Source organism: Oxyura jamaicensis, chromosome 2, assembly GCF_011077185.1.
Source record: "Oxyura jamaicensis isolate SHBP4307 breed ruddy duck chromosome 2, BPBGC_Ojam_1.0, whole genome shotgun sequence".
NCBI classification, from domain to species: Eukaryota; Metazoa; Chordata; class Aves; order Anseriformes; family Anatidae; genus Oxyura; species Oxyura jamaicensis.
The window spans coordinates 25,733,536-25,757,588 of NC_048894.1; the positions used below are offsets into that span (position 1 = coordinate 25,733,536).

The 24,053-nt window shown below is 38.0% G+C and overlaps 1 protein-coding gene across 6 annotated transcripts in view; it reads right to left on the reverse strand.

Moving 5' to 3' along the window:
• The window catches only part of SGCE (sarcoglycan epsilon), a 29,735-nt gene that overhangs the window by 1,373 nt on the left and 4,309 nt on the right, over nt 1–24,053 (reverse strand). Inside the window, exons 2-12 of one of the 6 annotated variants that reach the window (XM_035316241.1) lie at nt 21,883–21,987; nt 16,706–16,828; nt 14,311–14,468; nt 11,259–11,331; nt 9,803–10,001; nt 8,007–8,169; nt 5,484–5,695; nt 4,732–4,758; nt 3,810–3,998; nt 1,848–1,891; nt 998–1,032 (exon numbers count right to left, since the gene is read on the reverse strand). In XM_035316241.1, the coding sequence (XP_035172132.1) occupies nt 998–1,032; nt 1,848–1,891; nt 3,810–3,998; nt 4,732–4,758; nt 5,484–5,695; nt 8,007–8,169; nt 9,803–10,001; nt 11,259–11,331; nt 14,311–14,468; nt 16,706–16,828; nt 21,883–21,987 (1,328 nt within the window). Of the gene's footprint in view, nt 1–997; nt 1,033–1,847; nt 1,892–3,809; nt 3,999–4,731; nt 4,759–5,483; nt 5,696–8,006; nt 8,170–9,802; nt 10,002–11,258; nt 11,332–14,310; nt 14,469–16,705; nt 16,829–20,892; nt 21,145–21,882; nt 21,988–24,053 lie in introns of those variants that run through there. The other 5 variants (XM_035316246.1, XM_035316244.1, XM_035316245.1 and 2 more) reach the window with 5 other exon arrangements.

Below are 24,053 nucleotides of genomic sequence, written 5' to 3' on the forward strand. Positions count from 1 at the left end.
AAAACTGATTGCTAGGTTTGCACTGGAGCTACTCAGAATATTAGGAACACCCGAGTTTTACTTTATGTCTAACTTCTCTGCAAGTCCAACCTTCTGACAGTACACGTCAGAGATTTCCATTTCGGAGACAAATTGCTATGGGCATATGCTCTCATGTCATAAAAGCGCTCCCTTGCAGTCATCTGTACATCTGCGTTACAAAGGAAAGTGTCACTGCAAACTAAGAAAATCCAAGGAAACGTCTGTCCCCTTCCACCCTCCCCTTCCACTTCTGAGAGCTTGTCACAGGCAGCTGTGCTGAATACAGAGGAGCAGCTGTATTTAGCTCACCCAGACACGACAAAAGGTAACTAACAGAACCAGCCTTTGCCTGAAATACTGTTCAAAGCCAAGTAACCATGACATGAATATTTTGGAACCTGTGAAGCAATTCACAATGAAGACAAATTTTTGGTTTAATATATTTTTAAATCTGCCTTCTGTTTAGGAAGAGCTAAGAGGGATTTCTACCAAAATAAAGTCCTTTATAAAACACATACACGGGAGGATTTTAACACCTATTTTGGGGCAGTTCTTCAGCATGATTTGCACGTTACAAACCCATGGTAGCTGACATATCATACCTCTTTTAAAGCTTCTCACTGCCATCACCATATACAGTACTACCAAGAGATTTTGCATCATTTTTACTGCAAGACAGACCAGCATTCTTACAGCTAAACAGTCGTACCAGAAATGCTGGACTGTGTGACGTTTTTATTTTGCCTTCCAAATGCCTTTGATCATTGAGAATATGCTAAATTTCAAACCAAACCTGTGCTGGAGGCTTCAGATGGACACTTCCAGGGTCATCCACCATTCCCAACATAGGTATAATAAAGCACACAAATGGCAAAGCTAATAGAACAGCAGTAAGTTTCTTTTTTTAAAAATGTGTTTAACTTCCAGATTTAAGCAAAAAACCAAACGTGTGCAGAAGCATCTACTATATACTTGCCTCAAATCTTTGAAATGTTGTCATACGAAATTCTCCTTTAATCCCCGAAAGCAGTAATGAAGAAGAAGGATTTTGAATGAAAACGAAGAAATTGCTTATATAACTCCTAACTTAGAACGCGTCTTCCTCTCAGAGCTGTAACTTACATACTGTGTTCAATACATACATATCTTTAGTTTTGCCTGAATACCTCTTCGTATATTCAAAAATTATACTTTGGCCTTTATGTTTTCCTTATAAGATCCTTATTCCCTTTCCTACATGGCTAAGACCGTATACTCCTCAGATACTATCAGATAACTGAGTGAACAATCAGCCGTAGGGGAATCGTTCACAGCCTCAGTCAGCACACATTACCATTGGTGAAAATGGTGCAAAAGTGATGACTGAGACACTGGAAACCAGCAGCATGGGTATTTGTCTCACCACAAATTCCCCAATATCCACTGCTTATGTTAACAGCATAGAAAAAGCTCCTTCTTCAGAGCTTAACTGGCATTGGCAGGAATTACAAATGTTGATTTTGTATTAAGCTTTAGAGACTCTGAGCAGCGTGACTGCATTTGGGGATCTGGCTGTAGTTTCTGGCTGTAGAAAATGATTTACATGAGGAGTTTTCTAACTTAGCTCTACCAGATTCCAGTGTCACATGTTGAGTCCTAATGCAGCATTCCTCCTACTTGTTCAATCGATCCCATACCAAAATTTCCAGTGATGTATCTAAAAACATCTGGAATGACAATCCTTTCATACTTCATTATTTCTGGAAACGGCTTCCACCGTACATAGACTGTATGTGTTCTGGGTGCCCACCGGTCACGTAATAGTCACAGTATTTTTCAGTACTGACCTGCACTCTGCTGCTGTGGAATCTGAGTCTGATGTGGCAGGTTCCTATAAAAAAAAAAAAAAAAAAAAAAGTTTAATAACTTTAACACTTCCATATAAATTCTGAAGTATGGTATGCATAAAAGTTTAATAGGTCTAGCTAAAATTCATGAGTTTTTGCTTCTGAAGCAATAATATCAATTTTTGCTATGCAAATATAGTTGTCAAAAGTCAGCAAAGTCAATAGAAAAGTTAGTTTTAAGGAGTAGTTCCTGTGATTTTACTTGTCAACTGGGCTCAAAGGCTCAAACTTGGTGGAAGACAGAGGTAACAACAGGCTTCTGATATTATGCAAAGTTCAGTTTTTGTAAGTGATGAATATAAAAAAGGTGACCATCTTTGCAAGTTAATTATTGACTGCAGAATGAATGAATGTTCTGTTGGTCTTACACATCTGACCAGTCCACTTATCAAGGCAAAGTTACGTTTTTATGCCCTGCTTAAGCACCTATTTCAACAGGTACCACATATTAAGGGTGCTTTTACAGAAAGGAATTAGGGGTTGGAATGAAGGTGAAGTGGCTACGAACTGTACGTACAAGTTCAGAAAGCCTCTGGTACAGGCTCCAGCACCCCCATTTAAATATATATATCTCTGTTCACAAGGTTGGCTTTCTTTGGAATTAATCAGCTGAGTAAAGGCAAATACACACAAAGTGTTTACAGTGTTATGGTCCAGGTGTGTGAAGTAAGGAAGGGAAACACCATCTGGAAGTATCATTTTGATCCTGCATCACCTCTTAAACTTCCCTGTACATTTGGCATAAATTCACACTTGCTCACAGGTCCTCATTACTTTTACCATAACTTTTGGCTTTACTTTAAAAACTGCTATTGTGAATAGAAGAAGAAACTGTAAAAATAACACAGCAGTTGTACAAGGAGTCATTTATACTGCTATACTTCCTGGAGACTTTTTTTTTGTAGAACTTAGTTTAGGGACAGGGAGAAGAAAATACTGCATTATGAAGGGAACACAGAGCAACCATGTGCAAATTGGGGCCAATTTAGTGCTGGCACTGGACCAGTATCATCATGGATGTGCCATTCCCTCTCTCACACAGGCCCATCAGCTGAAGAGCTACCAACCTGAGCTGGTGTCATGCCATGTCATTGAGTAATACTGCCAGTCACATCTAAGGCCGTTTTCTCAGATCTACCCAACTACTGAGAACTCAGCCAAACCTTTCTAGAAATGTCTTTTTTTTTTTTTTTTTTCTGCAGCACTGCCTACCTGTTTGGCTTGGAAAATACACAAAGCATTAGATGACTTGTCTCAATAGTTTCATAAAGTTTTTGATATATGAACTTTAAGAAATAAAAATGACTATTTTTCTGGTTTCTGTCTCGGCAACAGTGGAGATGGCTGAGATTACATTTTCATTGGTAAGTCCGTATTTATTATCAGCATAACGGAAAACGCTCTTCTGTGCAGTGTTAACATTTCAGACACAAACTATCCGTGACAGGTACAAGACTAAATACTAAAAAAGTTTGGATTTCACAGGGTCGGTGTTGTTTTTGTAACAGAACTCCAAACGCGCATACTAAGAAATAGGGTTTCCAAAAAGGAACAGTTCTGATTCCTCTGTCAAAAGTCGTTTTTCTCCAAAATATGCAGAAATGTCATTGTTCCGTACAAAGCTTCTTGCCAAGTTTGCAGCCTGGAATTCAGTCATCTAATTTTATCACAGTGGGCCTTTATTTCTGCTTGAAATGCATACGTCAGAGCAATCCTCACAGAATAGTCTAGGTCGGAAGAGACCTCCAAGATCACCGAGTCCAACCTCTGACCTAACGCTAACAAACCTGAACTACAGAGTACCCCCACAACAAACACATTCCAGATGACAAGCACTGGTGTCCAGAGTTAAATTGTGTAACATAGTAAGAATTTAATAAATAAATAAATTGAAATACTTACTGTTGTGTTTGCATCAGTGGCATACTAGTATTGTCGTAGTTGTCTGTGTGAAGGGGCGGCACAATCTCGCCAGTAACTGGGTGAAACACAGGCAGTGTTGAAAGAGGCCACGCTATCTCCCTGTTTTTAGACATGTCGCGAAGCTCCTTAGTTGATTTCTGTATAGCGCTGTGGTGGACCAACTGGATGCTAGGTCAAAAAGGAAATAAAATAGTAAATATGTATTTTAAGCGCTCTACCTAAACTGGTAGACTTTTACAATTATTATTTTTCATAAAAATACAAGGAGTAATGCATGCTACAGACTCGATAGTGCAGCAATTACAGCAAACCTTTCCACAGTTAATTTAATAAATAATGGATTTATTTAATTTTGAAGGCAGTAATTATTCCACTAGATTTTGCTGTCTGGAGAAGTATTTTGCATAGGATCCACTACTGTGCAATTTACTGCTAATATTCCATTTATTTGCTGCAGTTCAAATCAAACTTTTGGTAACTCCTGATTCATGTGGTACATCCAAAAAAACTTCAAAGAAAAATAATTTTTAAACACTCTATGCTGTAGCCACTGGACACCTTCCAGGATATTCCTTCTCCTGTCCACTACTTTGAAGATACAGACTGGGAGGTCCAACGATAAGGAGAATAAATTACATTTTAACATATTTTTTCTTAACAGAACTAATTTATTACAGACTAATTTATTTACAGAACTGACACTGTTAATTTCAAACCCTTTTTATTCTGATCTTCTAGCCTCGCCAAGACTCTGATTTAAAAGCAGCTTTCACATTTACGAATTAAACCATGGATTAGAGAGAATGAAAGAAGATTATGACACACATGTATGAAGCATGACAAGCTACTGAAAATGGAAATTAAATGATAAAAGAAAAATAACAGGAAAGAAGACACTTACTCTGGTGTTTGCATGTTTCTCTTTTCCCTAAAAACAAAACAAAATTTATGAATTAAATAATAGCATTGATAGTTGGAACATTAAAGTCTATCTGATGATGAAAATAGTACATGGTATAGAAATGCTGACAATGTTACTGCTAAATGCAACTTGGCAGCATTTGCAACTGGGTTTATGGCAAGGCCTTGATGGACACACGTACAGAGATGTGGTACTGATGACAGACACACGGACACACACACGTAGAAATGAAAATGCAAGTTAAAGAACAAGCTTCTGGCTAAAATAAATTCTGTGACAAAATGAAATTGTAGTTTGTGTAAGAAATGGCAGAAATTACGTTACTTGCTGCTTTCTGTTTATGGTTCCCTCTTCTATAATATGCCTAAATTCAGTTCACATCCTCAACCAGATTTATTTTATAAAAGTTAGCATTTTAGAAATTACTTAATAGTACTGAACCAATGATCCTTTATTCGTATTTTATTTTTTGGGGGCAAGAAATTTCAGGTTTATGTGGAGATTTTTAGCCCTTTCAACTAGAATAATTAAAGTCCCTATATCTATTCTCTTGGAAATTACTCTATGTGATTAGATGACAAATAGTTTGATATTTCAAAACAGATGTATTTTGGCATGTTTTATTTATTTATTTTTAATGACGTGAATGGAATTCTTCTAACAAATAGTCTTCTATGCATTATAATCTTAGAAAAGTCTACAATTACTAATTGGTGTGTTAAAGTACTCACACTCCTTCCCGTCGGCAGCACATGATATAGGCAAGAATTAGAAAAAGCACCAGTGCTATTGCCGAGGGCACTGCCAGTGTAATTAGGAAATCCGAGTAATAGTCTCTGCTTTTCAGTGTATCAGAAGGTGGCTTGTATTCTCCACCATCAGGTAAAATCCCCTCTCCGCGAATCACTTCCTGAAAGGTGGAAACTTGTTTGGTATTGTCAACCTGACAACCAGGGGAAAAAAAAAACAAAAAGAAAGAAAAAAAAAGACAATTATACAACAAAGTAAGAGAATGTAAAACCAGGAAGTACTTAATCAATGAAAACACAGAAAATAACCTGTATTACACAATAACATTTGACAAATTCTATACATTTTTGTCCAGTCACTTTTTTAAAACAATGAAATCTTACATTTTGTCAAAACTTTATATTATATATTATCTATATACTAGTTTCTAATATTACTTCATCATATCATTATTTTATTTTGTGCCTACCAGAGATACTGTTGGGTTTTTCTTTTTTTTTTTTTTTTTAATAGATTAATTTTTGGAATATTGCAAACAAATGGTATCTGAGTAAAAGTTCAGTGTTGTTTTTTTTTTGAACAGTAAAACTGATTTGTGATGAATAAGTCAACTTCTTTCTAGTCTTCCTAAATAACAATACTGCCCTCTCTTGTATGAAGGTGGTAGAGATGAAGAGTGTAACTTTCCTCTTTGTAGTGTCCTACTGAGTTTTAATATCAAGTGTTAAAAACAGCAAGAGGCAACTACTGAGCTGCCGAGGACCGAGCAGCTCTAGGCCACCCCCTTCCACCCCATGCAGGAAGCATGCCATCATCAGACGAGTATTTAGTTGAAAATACCCAGAGTTCAAAGGTTTTTCTACCTCCTAATTCAACTAAATTTCAGAAGACTGCATTCCTTGCCACAAATACGTATTTTTAATGTCTGTATCTAAAGTTCCTAGAAATACAAGCTTTGTAGTTGCTGAATTTCATATTGCAATTAATTGACTGCCTGTTCCATCATCTCTCCATTTTCTGGTTATTTTCTTGTCATCTTCAGCTAGATATTTGAAAATAAACTGTATTTGCCTACACACTTGACTTTTGGTCATGTCTTTACACCGTTTCAGAATTTGGGACCCACAAACCTAAATCCACTGTTTGATGTGTATGTTAACTGCCAATGTCACTTCATAACGCGAGAGGAATAGAGGAAGATATGATGGTTGTATTTGCAGTCACTGGTTTAGGTTGCAGCTATGGGAAACGGAGCTCAACTCTCTCCCAGCTGACAGATCTCAGGGGACTTCCTACCCCTTGCCTTGCCTTGTGAAAAGCTGACTATGATTAGATAGAGGGAAGCTTGGCACCATTTTCTCTTTGATGCAGCATCCAGGAACAATGCTATTGGCAGCAGTAAACACCCCTAAGCCTGTTTAAATTCAGTTATTGTGGCATGCAGCCAAAACAAGTACCAAGTGCCAAGTTCAAGAAGGTTGTGAAATTGACTGCTGTAGAAAATTATGCTTCTCTTAGGGAGCCTGTTCCTTTTACACATCCCAGGGTGACCTCTGCCTTTCTCAAAACAGCATGACAATGCTACTTCATGATTAGTTTATGAGGCACTGCTACTGACAGACTTTCTTTTCCTGGAGCAGTCCTAAGCAGTTGCTCTTCAATCTGCATCTGTACAGTTGGTTATTCGTGAATTACTGCACTATTACTCTGCTTCTCCTTCTGAAATTCATCCTGTTTGCTCTGGCTATTTCTCCAGTTCATCAAGATCTTTCTGAATTCTACCTTGTCCATCTATGCATATTCAGTTCCTTTCAATGTTATGGGGTCTGCAAGCCTAATTTAATAAGCGCATTCCATCATCCATATTAATGAAGAATGGCAGGGAATTATTAGTAATCCTGATGTGATTGTGGCTATCCATCTAGTTTTCCAGTAGGCCCATGAACAGTTTCATCTAGGTCATGTTTCCCAACCATACTTATTTTGATTTCATTAGCCAACACCATTTTCTGTTTCCTTTTTAACATGAAATATGTTTTATATAAATAGTATTTCTGTGCTGTTAAAAAGTATTCCCAAAAATTAACTACTCAGTGCTGTAGACTCAGTATTTGAGGGAACAAATCTATATACACGTTTTAGGAAAGCAGCTGTACCTAGCAGTTATTAGCGCACTGAATTAACAAACTACGCCTACGTAAACAGTTGTCTTTACTTTTAGCTCCGTAAGCCCTACAGTTCTTTTGCCATTTATATAAATCACCATGAGCAAAATTTAACACTGTGGTTTCACTGTTGCTGTATTCTAACAGGATTCAGCCCACAGAGCAAAATCCTTTCACAGTCTTAAGAGTGGCTGCTAGATGGAGAACAACGTCAACCGGTCACAAAAAGTGGAATTTGGCACAGTTGTCTGGCCAGGCTGGCAAAACCCTAAATAATGTCTAGAATGAAATATCGTTCTTCCACAAACATCATTTTTATGCAACAATAAAATAACTCACCAGAGAGATTTTACACCAATCAATATGGAATTGAGTACGAAACTTTTTATCACACGTTATTAAAGGCTCCATTTCTTGACTGCATCTCAGCTGATTTTGTGGGTTTTCCACTTCCCGTAAGCATGAGGAGAATGGAACATCTGCACCAACCATAACGTACACGCTGTGGAAAGAGACGGGTGACAGACTGTCAGGATACCTCTCACAAATACCCAAAGGATGACGACAGTCAGCCACGTTTTAAAGGCTAAAATATATTCTTTTTACATGTTTTCTTGGTAGTATGCTTTATCTCAGCATAGGAACAGCAAACTGAAATCCAACAGATTTTTCTAGCTACATATTACAACTTCCTTTGTTTTGCAGCATAATGCAAGTGTTTGCTTACTGTTAGAGTTGTCAATTTCTGTGAAGTCCCAGACTTCCCAGTGTAGGTTCTTCATGTAAATAAATCAGTACTACTTTTGAAAATTGTATTAAGAAGTTTTATTTTATCTTTTGGAAATCTTCAGTCCAGCTCAGCATAGTATTTTTAAATAATGTCTTCCCATGTTTCAAATAAATTAATTAGGACTTATATTTATATACTAATATGAAAGTGACAAAGCCCCCAGTTTCTCCTGAAAGATTCCACACTACTAACACAATTTGGAGAATAATGAAAGCAGCGTGTAAACATTTCATTTAGCACTGCAGTATATAAAATAACAGCAGCTCCACCGACCATAGTATTCATTTTCACATTTAAATATGTAGAATTCTGCTGGAAAATATGGTCTGCTGCACTAGATAATAATGTATCAGTGGATCCTGGAATAGAAATTACATCCTGATTGCTGTTTTTATTTAAGGCATTATCTAACTAAATGCTTGAAATGTAGCCACTTGCAGTAAGCGGCCCTCCTACTGCTCTAGCAAGTACAGAGTATGTAAGCCACCCTCCTTCTTTGGATGTGTTCAGAAACTCCAGATGCAAAACAAGGACTCTGAAACAACAATCTTGTTTGCACACAGCTTGGATTTAGAACCCCTAGCCCTTTCTTAGACATTTATTTGACCCAAAATATCCAAAAAAGGTAAAAAAAATAAGATAAAATCACTAGACACCTTTAATTTTGCCAAGGAAAAACACTACCACAGCCAGTATACTTGAGGAGACTCGATCCTTCTGTTTATAAATGGAATATCATATTGCAGAACGGAGTGTATGGTTATGAATCACATCTGGAAATAATGGATTTCTGCAGTTCACAGTCAGTAATCTGAACCCCCCAGATAGCTCAAGCTTACAACTGTGATCTGTCCACAATGCTCCTGAAGCACGTAACTAGGGATTTCACTAAGACTACAGCTACAAATGACACTGTTAAACACTAAATGCTCATAGAAATCTGAGCATCTGCAACTTGCACTCTACATCACCCTATTTCCAAATTCTTGAGTATTTAACATTTCCCAATTTACAAAACTCAAAAATATAGCAAACCACTTCTCAATATTAAAACTAGAATTACAAAATATGTATATACACTAATGTTTGGAAACTAATGGAATTTATTAGTATTTGTTGGAGTGTAAAAATCAATGTATAGAAAAATTACTTGTATAAAACACAAGAAATCCATGCTATAACCGAGGTTTGGAACATCAGTAAACGTTTTATATCTAACACCAATCTGGATTTCCAAAATAGAAAACAGTAATTGCAAAGTTTCTAGAGAGCCTGTAAAAATATTAAGCCTTTCTGTAAGAAAAGAGGAGTAAAGCAAAAATAACAGACTGACACACGTGCTTACCCTTCCTTCATATCATTAATAGGAAGTGGAACTCTCCCTCCCCTGTCTAGTGCGGAAGTAATGTTTATAGCATTCAAGCGTTCTGGCTGCCATACATTTTTCACTGCTCCAAGAAAGTCTCCCAGAACTTCACTTGCTAACATTTCTTCCACATTCATATTCCTTATGAAGAACTCCGCTTGATACGGTAAAGGAAAATCTGGTCATAACAAAGAAGAGAGAGTTTTGCCTTAAACAATGACTTCAAAACAAATAATTTAAAGTAATGATTAGTGCAATACCACTTTAAGGTTGATAAATGTTTACAAAACTCTTGTATTTGAAATAGCCCACTTTAAGCCTAACATGACTATGCCTGTTTAATTAAAAACTAGTACCATCAGTTATAAGCTGAAAATCATTGGCAATTTATAGTTACTAAGATATGGGGGAGAGGAATGAAGGAAAAGATTCTCAGCTCCTAAATCTTCATTAAAGACGAAACTAGATTCATGCTAACATTAGTGCCAAAGCTGCTACCTTGCTACCAGAAAATTAGAATATATTTATTTAACTGCAGGATGTGTTTTACTACTGTGATGTTTGTAGAAAGTCTCTAATAGCTGAAATAAATAAAATACCTAGTAGCACTACATCTCTGCTACTCAAGTTTTACAGTAATATAAAAGAAATATGGTGTTTGAATAATTTGACAGAAACTGTTCTTAGATGTCAAAAGAAATAGACCTTATAAATGGTCGATACAGAAGGCAAGCTGAATCTTTGCCATCTTGAAATATTCTATATTATGGAATTCATTCTTTCATAAATCACAAACTATTTTAAAATATCATTGAACTGTCATTAAAATGCATACTGGTGTTTCCTGATACCATTTTGGAATACTAGCTCTGCTACTGCTGAGGATGTATTTCAGAAGCTCAATTTATTTCAGCAGAGCAGTGGCACTTATGCCACTGGGCAATTTGGCCCAGTGTTGAAATTTTAACAATTTTTCCTACCCACTGCTTTAAAAAAATCAACCCTTATATTCATTAAACAGTAATGTCTATTGCTGAATTCTTTGTCCTTCAACATTGACGCTGAGGGCCCTTTTAAAATATGCACCTAGCATTGTTCTTTGCATAAAGAAAACTAAGCACACTGAACAACATGCAGAAAAACTGAAATCCTTTGTGCAAGCTCCATTTGAAAAGACATAAATTTCAAATTACTTCCAAAACAGTGAACACAGATTTATTTTTTTTTTATGAATAAGGGATGACAGTCTTACCTGACATAAATAATTTAGACAAAACTAACAAATTGAAAGAAAAGACGAAAAAGTCTCTTACTTCCCCTTTATGCCCCTACATTTGGCTTTTTTACAGTACTTTTTATCATAAAAGAATGGGATCTCAAAAGATTTTGTTTGTTTATTCAGTTCAAAACTCAGTAAGTTGTTTTCTGTACATACCTTCTGCTGACATTATATTAATGATCAAGTTACGTCTTGCTGTCTCAAAGGTACGCCTGTTATATGCAGTGATCTAGTTAAAAAAAAAAAAAAGAAACAACCATAAGCAAAAATGTGGGGGTAGCATTTCCCATCCTATCCCCAACCCTCTGGAAGCCCCACCCCCCTAGTATTGAGATCTGTATTCAATGTTAGTTCCCTAAGGAACTAAATTAGCTAGAGACATTTAAATAAATTATTGGGAACCCAGCAATTGCAGTCTTTGGGACTGGGATTTAGTTTCAGTTCTAGGCCCAGTGAAGTTTTACTTCATGAATGGATTCATAAGCATTGCTCTAACACGAGTAGATTTTAAAAAAATCCTGGAATCTCTAAGTGGAGGGGAATTGAAAACCAGTAGGTAGATGCAACTTTCACGCCTTTTATTAAACTTACACACTCTTGATCAAATTATGCAAGGATATCAATCTTATATGCATGGGATGCCTGACATGCTCACAGGTGTCAAATACAGTCCTCAGTGCTTGGTGCAGGATGCTGCTCAGAAACGGAACTGTGAGTAGGTGCTCACTCACAAGAATTACAGAATGAGGCCAGATCACAGAATCACGGAATTTTCTAGGTTGGAAGAGACCTCAAGATCATCAAGTCCAACCTCTGACCTAACACTAACAGTCCCCACTAAACCATATCCCTAAGCTCTACATCTAAACGTCTTTTAAAGACCTCCAGGGATGGTGACTCAACCACTTCCCTGGGCAGCCCGTTCCAGTGTCTAACAACCCTTTCGGTAAAGAAGTTCTTCCTAACATCCAACCTAAAACTCCCCTGGCGCAACTTAAGCCCATCGTCCTGTCACCAGGCACGTGGGAGAACAGACCAACCCCCACCTCGCTACAGCCTCCCTTCAGGTACCTGTAGAGAGCGATAAGGTCACCCCTGAGCCTCCTTTTCTCCAGGCTGAATAAGCCCAGCTCCTTCAGCCGCTCCTCGTAGGACTTGTTCTCCAGACCCCTCACTAGGTTTGTTTCCCTACTCTGGACTCGCTCGAGCACCTCCATGTCCTTCTTGTAGCGAGGGGCCCAAAACTGAACACAGTACTCGAGGTGCGGCCTTACCAGAGCCGAGTACAGGGGGACGATCACCTCCCTAGCCCTGCTGGCCACACTTTCTTATACAGGCCAGGATGCTGTTGGCCTTCTTGGCCACCTGAGCACACTGCTGGCTCATATTCAGCCGACTATCAACCATCACTCCCAGGTCCTTCTCAGATATCAATATTGTGAAGTATTATTTTCTCTACTTTTTATTTCCTGGAAGGTGATAAATCTTTCTCCCTAAGTTTACACTTCAGTTCATCTCACTGAGAGAGGAGAGGCAGAGCATGACTGCAGCTGACAGAACTATGCTGCTCCTCAGCAAGTAGAGCTTCACAGCATTTGTGAGGCTGACTGCCAAAGAAACAAAAGTACACCTACTGCAGACTCACTTAAGTAGTGGGAAAAGGTTGCCCAACAAAATTAAATCTCATGTAATTAATCAATTTTGTGATAAAAGTACAAGAAAATTCCTTATATTTTTTCAATTCCTCAGTTTTGTTAATTTTTCAGAGTTGTTTCAACAGCGGTTTGACCATTAATAGTTAGAAAACCTAGCTCTCTGGTGGTACGAGATCCATATAGGAACATGGAAGTACCTATTTTGAGTCTGTACTTCAGCAATGACTGTTGCTGGTCTGGACCATACACCCGTGGCTAGTAAAAGCAAAAATGGGAGAAATTGCCTCTGTACTGAGTATTCATTCAAATACAACCTGTCTGCACTGCTTTCAATGGAGCTTAATCTGCTTTGCTACCACTCTATTGCAATGCTACAGTTGTTAGGTCCTTCTAATCAGGAGGTCTCCTCAAACTAATTTACGTACCTATGGCATCACCTCAGGCGTGAGGACATGGTGAAAGTGAAGATTCAGACTAAGGACACACAACCACTCCTCTCATATGGCACTAGAAGGGGAAAAATGCAACCTGCCTTCACCTTGTAGTGTGGAATTAATGCAAAAGCCACACACGAGCATAGGTCCACAACACAGTAACTCATACGCTAGGCAAGATTTAGTTCAAATGGAGGCTTGAGCTCACGCTTACAGTGCAATTCTTCATACAGACCCTAGGGAGTAAAAGCACATGCCATATAGAAAAATATAATTTTAAGTAATGGTTTGCTCTACGGAAAGTAGAGCAAATGGAGCTACATGGAGTCTGCAAGTACTTCTGCACACAATTAATTCCACCAATGTGAGTAGTCGTGCTGAAATCAAAAAGGGATCAAGCATGGGTGATATTATCTACAGCATAACTTAACATTTAGAGTCGTCATTCTTGAGGAAGAACAACTATATCAAATACAATTTAAAGAGAAAACTCATCAGGGGTTTAAGACAAATGTACCACTAAAGAAGCACAATGGCTGCAGCAAGTTAATTAGTGGATTTTCCTTAGCACTGTGAGCTACACAGTGTCTTATTCATTCTGCTATGATATACCTGACAGAAAATAGTCCTTTTTCCCTTTCAGTTGCTGCTCAATTAATAATTGGTGCTTTTAAACATTTGGGTCGTTAATTGTCAAAAATAAAGCAGTGGGTTCTGTCATGGCTACAATTACAAGAATGCAATTAAATACATGAAACTGATAATTACAATAAAATTTGTCAATAAACATGGACAATGAACCAGATAATACTTGATGAAAAATAATGCAATTAAAAATGAAAAAAGTTAACCTGTTTATTGTATAAATGCTATATTTTACAGAGAGGAAAAGTCTGCCCCAAAATTCAGGGTAAAACATTACAAAGCTCAGAACTGAAATATTACAAAGACATACTAGAGAAAATGTTCATGCCGTAAGTGACTTCCCTGCCTTACAATCTTCCTTTTCCATTGTACTTGACTTTTCAAAAAGAGGAGTGGGAACCAATACCTGCTGACAATTCTGAACATATACTCCAAAACAAAATAATTTGGGGGGCATTTTTTGCAAGCAAGTACCTCAATGACGGTTGGTTTGCCCACGTTCTCTACAGTCGGTGAACCGTACAGCACTCCATCACTGTAGGGTGTCCTCTGTATGTAGCGCAGCCATCCAGGTCTGTCAGGGTAACCCATTAGGTTGGTATTAAATGTTATAGGGTCATTGCTTATTTCACCTAGATTGGAAAAGTAGTATTAGAACATTTACAAGAACATGCAATATGCTTGGATTTTGATGTTTGCTTTAGAAAAACTAATTCTGATTTCCAGTTATGTCTTCTAAACACTAAAAAAAACATTAAAAAAAAATAATTACTCTAAAGACCCAACGTGCCTGGGAGGGCTTACTGTAACCAGTGGCTGTGAAACTACTGATGCTTGAAAGTCTCTATTAGTATCAAGACATACAGATCTTCAGCACAAACAGCCTGGCAGTAAATTATTTTTTTAGAGAATAAATTAATTCAGAAAGAGGACCAAATATGCCTGCAAAACGGATCCACAGATGGCTATGTATAGTGGTCCAGATGCAAACTCTGAAAGCAAACAGCAGCAGTTCTTGTGACTCCTATGGATGCTCTCTTGCTCTCTCACATGGCTGGTTTTTGACTTCTGTTTATTTTAGCTTTTGCAAATCAAGGCAGATGCCTCAGGGCCAGCAAACCCTCACCGCTGGGAGGGGAGCACCTTACAACCGAGGCACGGAGCTTGAGCAGATCACTTCTGCACCCGTGCACACACCTCTGCACTGTACTCCTTGAACTCGGCTTTGAGATGGCACCAGCAGCAACTGTAGGGACAAGTGACAAACAGAGGTGTGACAGGCAGGCTGGCACAGAGGGAAGAAACTGAGCCCAGCAAAGAAAGGAAGGCTGTCATCTCCTCCTGAGAGGAAGAGCTAAAAAAGAGACTGAGAACTGTTGCCAAATGCTAAGTAGTTTTCAGGTGAGCATTTACACACCTGGCTGTGGCTAAAGGGAGTAGAACTGAAGGAAGGACCACACTAACCCAGCACTGAGGCGTAACGTGACTTTCCTCACAGCTCCCTTGGGGCATCACAGTCATCTATTATTGCACGGGTAATAAAATTCCCAGCATCGCAAATGCTTTCTGAAAAGCATCCATGATACATTCTGGATTGCCTTTCTTCAAGGCGGGTCACAGCAATGAAGAAGCCCAGCTTTTCAAGCAAAGATAATCGTAAGGACCATGGCAAGCATGGGAGGCTTTGGTCTCACAGTCAGTTTCTGGTAGGATCACATATGTCTACTGGTACAGAAATTTCAGCAGTATCTGAAATCAGATTGATGCTGCAATGGAATCAGGCTGGGACCATGGGGATGCGAAAGACAAGGCATAACTAACACAGTTTCCAGGTCTATGTGCCAAAGATGTGGAAAAACAGGGACAGAGGCAAACTTCACTCTACCCCTGGTAGTAGTTCTACCAGTCACTGTTACAGGAAACGGAGACCCAGGTACAAGGGTAAGTAAACATACCCGTTTCACAGCGAAGAAATAATAATAATAATAATAGCTGGTTGTATCCATGACAAAACTAACACTAACAGGAACTTTTTCTTTGAAGAGAGTTTTGAAAGTTGTACTCTCAAATCAATTCAAAAGCTTATTATTGAAACAGTAGTTTTTGATTACATGTGCATTATACATGTATTATATTTTTCATATTTTATAGGAAAAGTGCATACATTTATTTATATTATACATTAGAGGACAGATTTATATATTTATTATTCCTTTTCAGTGTTGTGGGACAGGATGGTCATTCTTTCTTCTCTCCCCCCCAGCTTGTTTATTCACATGCTCGCCTGCCAATGATGGATCCTTTGGCTTTAACTCAGGTGTACATCAAACCACGACACTTAAGAAAAAACAACTCTGTCTCTAAAACCAAACAGCTTAATAACATTAAACTGTTCCTATATAGAACTAAGGCTGAATTCAAAAGTGCTTTTCTTTTCCAGTGAAAGAAAACATCGTTACATAGTCTCATATTTATTTTAATCTTCTATTTTGGCTCAGGTTTGCTATATTCCTGCAAGATTCTCCTTCATCAAGCCAGATACATACTATTTCTGTAAGACTGATCAAATAAATGTCATTTTCAAGAAACATAATTATTACACTTCCATCATTTCATATTTCATGGGAAAACAAAAAAGTACACTTCTTAGTCTCAGATAAACAGTGTGTGTTATTATGCCTTCTCAAATTAACTACATTTTTCAGAACACAGTTATATCATTTTTTCACAAATGATGATCACAAAACATGTGAAGATATTTCAATAGAAACTAAAAACTATGTTAGATGATTCACTGCAAGGTACGTTAAATATATTTGATTTTTTTTCTAATTTTTTATATAACATGGAAGATCTTAGCATCCCATACCAGGCTTTGGGTAAGGAGGAAACTCCCCCTTAAAGTACTCTCTCTCCAAAACATGAACAAAAAGAACTCCAGCAGAAGGGTATACATTCCGATCAGAGTGCACCTTAGACAGAATCGTGTACACTGGAAAGCAGAAGGAAAGATAAAAGAGAGAAAAGCAAAAGTGAGACATGCTCTAGATAACACAGCATGCATTTCAACGGCAATGTGCGCAATCGGGAAGAGGAAAGCAACAAGTATTAGATACCTGTTAATTAGTTTTTAAAAGGTTGCATAGATTTAAGAACAGAACAAAGGGCAGACCCTCTCTTTCCGGGCTGCATTAGAATTTAAGTAGTACAACTTATTTGTTTTTATTACAAAAAAAAAAAAAAAAAAAAAAAAAAAAAACTGAGGGAGCCTATTGCAATTTTAATAGTTGTTTTATTTGCAATATTACATACATAAAAATACATGAAATAAGCAATACAATCATATTTTCTTTATATTTAACAATAAAAATAAGGAACATGAGGAATACTGTAGAATCTTAGCAATAAATAGTAGTGATTCCTCTCTAAAAAAAAACGGTAGATTTTTCAGTTACAGAGCAGAAAAGGGCAAAGCAGTTCACTTTAGCTAAGGATTTATGAGTTCTTAAAGCTAGACTTTCTTAGACAAGTAGGGCCAGATAATCTACAGCTAAAATGCGTTCACTGAAGATGTTATGCATTTATTGAAACTGAAGGACATAGGCCAGTCAGATGACACTGACTACAAACAAACAAAAAAATCCACATTTTACAGGACTGAAAATTAGAAACCTAAAGGAAACGTACGCTAGAACAATATGCCATTTTAATACAATTACAAAGTTAGTTCATAAAAGTACATCTTCTTTAGACATAACGCCTTTGATACAGTATTATAAACACATTTTAATGAATTTGAGTACAAAAATCATTATGACATGCTAAATAAGTAAGAACCCACTTGACTGACAAGTTCTAAATTTTAAACATAAATGGGGAACACCGATCTAATAGATGTATGTCATGGGGTCTTAACAGGACTGATTGTAGGTCGTATCATTATTTCATACTATTATTCAATTGTTTTCAAGTCACTGATATCCAAGAATCAATCACTGCTGATAAATTTTGTGCGTTAAATTAGGGTAACACAGGTGGTAAAGATAAGCCCCGGATAGAGCGATACACAGCTACCTTCCTTGCATGCTAACTGAAAGAGACTTTACACGAAGCCACGTCTCTGAGCAAAGACTCTAGGCCATACAGCATGTGGAAGTCATGAGGAGTTATCCTACAAGAGGCTTTGGAAGCATTGTAATAAACTCATAGGAACAAAGGCATAGCCTCTGGTAGATGAAAGGACTCATTTCAACATTTAGATCAATAAGCAAGAAATATCTGCAACGTGTATCACAGAATCACAGAATCACCTAGGTTGGAAGAGACCTCCAAGATCACCGAGTCCAACCTCTGACCTAACACTAACCAGTCTTCCACCAAACCATACCCCTAAGCTCTACATCTAAACGTCTTTTAAAGACCTCCAGGGATGGTGACTCAACCACTTCCCTGGGCAGCCTATTCCAGTGACTAACAACCCTTTCCGTAAAGAAGTTCTTCTTAATATCCAACCTAAACCTCCCCTGGTGCAACTTTAGCCCATTCCCCCTCATTCTGTCACCAGGCACGTGGGAGAATAGACCAACCCCCACCTTGCTACAGCCTCCTTTAAGGTACCTGTAGAGAGTGATAAGGTTGCCCCTGAGCCTTCTCTTTTCCAGGCTGAACAACCCCAGCTCCCTCAGCCACTCCTTGTGAGACTTGTTCTCCAGGCCCCTCACCAGCTTCGTTGCCCTTCTCTGGACTCGCTCAAGCACCTCCATGTCCTTCTTGTAGCGAGGGGCCCAAAACTGAACACAGTACTCGAGGTGCGGCCTCACCAGAGCCAAGTAGAGGGGGACAGCCACTTCCCTACACCCCTGCTGGCCACACTGTTTCTTATACAGGCCAGGATGCTGTTGGCCTTCTTGGCCACCTGAGCACACTGGTGGCTCATATTCAGCCGACTGTCAACCACTACTCCCAGGTCCTTCTCTGCCAGGCAGCTTTCCAACCACTCACCTCCCAGCCTGTAGCTCTGCGTGGGGTTGTTGTGCCCCAGGTGCAGGACCCAGCACTTGGCCTTGTTGAACCTTATACAGTTGGCCTCAGCCCATCGGTCCAGCCTATCCAGATCCTCCTGTATCAAGCTAAATTTTCTAATCCTGGTAAAATGTTTCTTCAAACTTGACATTACACCAAACTTCTTATTTGAGAGCTCCATAAAAGAAGCCCTGCTAATTAGGCATTAATCACAGACATGGCACCCCTCGTACCACGTACTCCATGTGGAATCCATCTCACCTAATTTTAGATGCCTACAGAAACAACATCCACCACTGAGTCAGCCAGGCTCCTTTTATAGTCAGTGGAGAGAAACAGACGCTTCTAGGGGTTGATTAATTTGATTTCGCCTGTAAAATGAGATGAATCATGTCCTACATTCCTTCCTCCTCTCTGGATCTCTGCTGACTACAGCTGAGAGGAGATGCAGACATCTGTAACGCAGGCCTCTCTACATTTAGTTATATACCTTCCAGTCTCTGAGACGGATCTAAATTTAACAGGCTCAACCTCTTGATGCAATATTGATCAAATTCCACAGCAGGAACATTTCCACTAAACAGCACTGACCGCCTCAGTGAGAGGTTATAAATAAGTAATACTTTTCTAAGGATCGGTGACGGGATCTTTTTACTGATAGAGAAAGCGTTCAATGCCTCGCTTGAAGTAAGAACCATTTTCCTATAAATTTACATGAATCTTGCTGGAAAAGCATGGGCCATAATCATGGTCCCTTGGTTATCTGTGTAATCATCTGCTTATTGGAGTGTTTTTTTCAGTTTTAGAAGTTCCTTTTGACACAGTATGGTGCAATGTCTCCACAACAACTTTACCTTAAAGAGAAAATTTAAATGGACCCTGGAATTTTAATATAATTTATTTTTTAATAGTGAAATACATTTATGTGATTAATAAACCAATTATTGTAAATTTAGTACATTAACACAGCTATTTGATTTGCAAAATTAAAATTAGTAATTTAATGACCTAAAAAAACTTGTGCACTCCCTTGTGTGAATAAGCTGTAAACAGATCAAGGAAACTAATTTCCTGTAAAATAATTTCAAGAAAAGCTGAAAAAGTATTTATAACATTAATAGGTCTCTTCACAGTGCAGAAAAGCTGAGAAAAATATGGTGGCTGGATGAAAATGTGTCAAATATCTCAAAAAAACACTATTTTTCCAATTCTGATTCTTTGACTCTACAATGAAGCTCAATTTCAAACAGGAGGAACAATGAAAAAGTAATGTATATTTTCTCCAGAAAAAATAGTTTTAGAAAGTAAGAAAGATAATAGGATCAACTGTTACTACAGAAAATCCCATATAAGCCATATATTTCTTCTGTCTGTTAGAGGAAATCTATTGCTGCCACTAATTACCTGCACCTAAATACCTAGTAATGAGATATTCTCTCTTGCTAAGGTAAACATATGCATAAGGATTTCACCAAGATCACTGTCCTACATCTGCATAAAGTCTAAAAATGCCTCTCAGAAGGCAAAAAAATAAAAAAGAAAAAAATCCTTATTTTATCTTATAATGGCAAATATATTGTAATGACACAAGTCCATAGGGTAAGAACTATAAAGTCCTTACCCCCCATATCAGAGAAGCTCTCTTCTTTTTCCCAAATTAAGTTCCTTCAAAATCAAAAGGAAAATGATGAGTCTTCAGTCCTCTACAGCAGTCAGCACTTTTCAGTAATGAAACAAGTGAAATGCTATTTTCTTCAGAGGCTTTTAAAACTCACAATTATTTTCATAAGATTGCCTGACTGGAGATGAACATGTAATCACGTTAGATGATCTAAGGCTGAAGCTGAATACACCAACTTCTAAATACTAATCTCATACAGCAAACTGTCAAATATGTATTGGCTGGGCAAATTCCCCATGGCAGATAAAATTCCAAGGACTCTGAAAGACTTCTGTAAATCTAAGCATGAGAAATTAAAAATATTCACTACATGGGATAACAATAGTTCCCAAAAGAAAAACAATAGCAGCTACCTCAACAGCATTGTTGTTTATCTTTCTTGTTTCCAGATCCCTTGGAGGACTTTCCAAGATCCCAAGATCTATCTGCACAGAAAGGATAGAAATTCTGGAGATTGGGGGGAAAAAAAATAAATAAAGTAGATAAATTGGGAACCGAAGGTTGGAAAACATGCATCATTCTTTGAACCATGTAAAGAAAGTATCCCAGTTGTCCTTTTTGTAGATCTTGTCCATGGGCATAGCCAGGAATTCAACTAGGACTGTATCAGCCTCCAGTCCAGAGGCTGTTACCAGCCACATGTCAGAGTGTGTGTATCAGATACAGATGACCCTCGTCTCCAGAAATTTCAGAAGATTCACTGTGTTGGTTGGAGCCTCTACACTGACCATCTTCACAAAAAGCATAACAAAACAACACAGGCCACACCCGGACATTTTCTCCAGAAATTTCAATGGGTTCACTCTCCACTGACTTTTAGCAGAGGAGACAATCCCAGAAATAATTTGGTTTGGGGGCCAATCCAGATGTCCTACCTGGGTGGGCAGTCAATGCAAAGCCAACAGGCTTTTCTCAGCTAGTGTACAATAGCTACAATATTCTAGGTGCACTTTAAACTAGTTTTTTTAATGTATATTTAAAAAAAAAAAGATGTATATCTAGGGATTTTTTGTAATTGTTTCAGAAAAGTTATTGTATTAAGCAAACTGCAGAGGTGTTTCCAAGCAACCAGCAGCCATAAGAAAATATGCAATATTAGGTACACACACAGCCATTATTTCAAGCAAAGCTTTAACTGCAACGGGAAAAGTTGGGGAGAACTTACAAAGACACACAAGTCTGTGAATGTTTAAAAGATTGAAGAAATGCAAGATTTTCCAAATTACTTACCTTAAAATAGCACCTTATTCCTAAAACAAGGACATGACTGAAAAAGCAGGAGTAATATTAAAAGCAGATTTGACTGAACCAACATGGGGTTTAAATTGATGACCTAAACTCACCATTCTTCTCAACAGCCTTTATTCTGCTGATAATATAACTGTTGGCTTGCTTAGTCTTCCAGTTAACTGTTCCATTATTGCCATCAGCAGAGCTTAACAAAAAAGCTTTTCAGAATAAAACAAACGCAAAATAAATTAGTCAGATCAACAGACTCCCACAAATTAACTATCAGATGGAATCAGATACCTTCTAAACCATTTTTTTCTTATTTAGTCAGAGCTTAGGAATCTCAGGTTAAGAAAACTATGGTGTTTCATATGAATACATAAGTATGTATTATTCTTCCTGATGGTAACCTTTTTGACATTCATTGTACAAATAAGCCAAGTTTGCGCTAAATGCTTAAGCACGTGTAGATGCGGCTGCTGACATAATTATACTGGTAAGAAATATGATGAAGCACATTCTCTGATAAACTTATTTGCACTGGTAAAACCTCATATACAGGCAAAGACATACCTAAAGTTACTTTTGCTGGTGTAATATATTGTGGTCAAAGTAGGGGAAGTAATATAACCTAGAGCACGGCTTTGCTTATACGAAGATCCTCCAACCGGTGCCAAACACCTTGCCTTGTAGCATAACCAACAATCAGTTCTGAGAAAAGAACTGGTTAAAATTAGTTATCTTCATCCCATTCAGGCAGAGCACTGCCTGAAACAGTTCCATCAGCACAGCTGAAGGCACAAGAAGGTTTAAACATGGTGAGGAACAAAGCATGCAGGAGACTCTGAAGGCAGCTGTTGAGCTGCCAGCCTCCATTTCAGCAGTGGCAGAACTGCCTGAGAAAGCTCCCTCTTCACCTCCCACTTTTTGCTCTTTTGTTCCTTTCCTCTGCGATGCAAGATATTCCAGCTGTTTGTACATTACATGCCAATGGAAAGCACAGATAGAAGGAACTGCGGTAAGATGCTAGGAAGGGAAGAGTGGACATAATAAATAGTTTTACTTTTGAAATAGCTTGGGATTACAAATTCATGTCAACCTCCAGCTAGAAGATGTTATCAGGCTATCTTAACTTGCTTAGAAAAGTAGCAGTATCAGAAACAAACAAGTAGTGGTATTTTCCCTCAGATTCATCTTTGTTGAAGAACATATGCTCCACATATGCATCTATCCTTTATACTAGAAACTTAAACATTTGTTGGAACTTCCGCTGACATGGCTGCACTGGTCAGCTATCGCCTTACTGATACCGCATTCTCCACACAACATTTAGGAGGCCCAAGAGATCAGGCTTAAGCAGGAAAGATACACAAACACTGGATCTATGCATGTGGCTGAGACGCTCATTAATGACACTTTACTCAAAACAACCAGAATTTAATTGAGGATAAAGTATAACAGCAAAAACTACAAAAAACAACTGCGTATTGAAATTACTATACCAATAAAATAACATTTCTAAATTATACATTTGGTAGCTTTCTTTAGATTTCTTATATATAGCAAGGATCTGGTTTAGCAATAAAGTATTATTGCCATCCAGTGTTCCACCTCTGTCTCGCCTGAAGGACAACTCTCTCCCTGCTGAAATGATCTGCCTGCCCTGAAAGCCTTAATGTTATAGTGTCCTAGAGATTACCCCACGCAGTGCTGTTCATGACCTTCGGTGTACATTTTTGGTAACGCTAGGAATACTCACAAAATTCCAAAAAGGTAAAATAAAGTTGTTGCAGTATTTCAGATGCATGATCCAGGCAATTAGAACCTCTTCAGATAGAAACCAATCCCAGGCAAAGCAATTTGATTTGATTAATGAAGGATTAGATGTTGATGAGTATTATACTTATCACAATCGACAAGGGATAATGCATCTTTTCCAACTGATGCTTTTTGATGAGTTTGCCTGACATACTGACAATGTTACCCACAGGGATACAGCATGTCACCTAGCGCTTTGAAAACACAGGTGCAAAATGAATCTAGCATATTTAAATGGAATATAGAAAAAAAGTTCAAAGATGCATTTTTTAAATACTTTTTATATTGAAAAATAAATGATCAGTACGTGTCTTTGCTATGGGCCCACACGTTGTGCTAGGTTTAGCTGTGGGGATTAACGAGGTTACCTGTCCACCGCTCCACCCTTCGTTGCAGTTCACAGGGGACCCAGAAAAGCATCCAACACGCCTGTTATTCAGATGCCACACTTTACAGTCCGATGTTT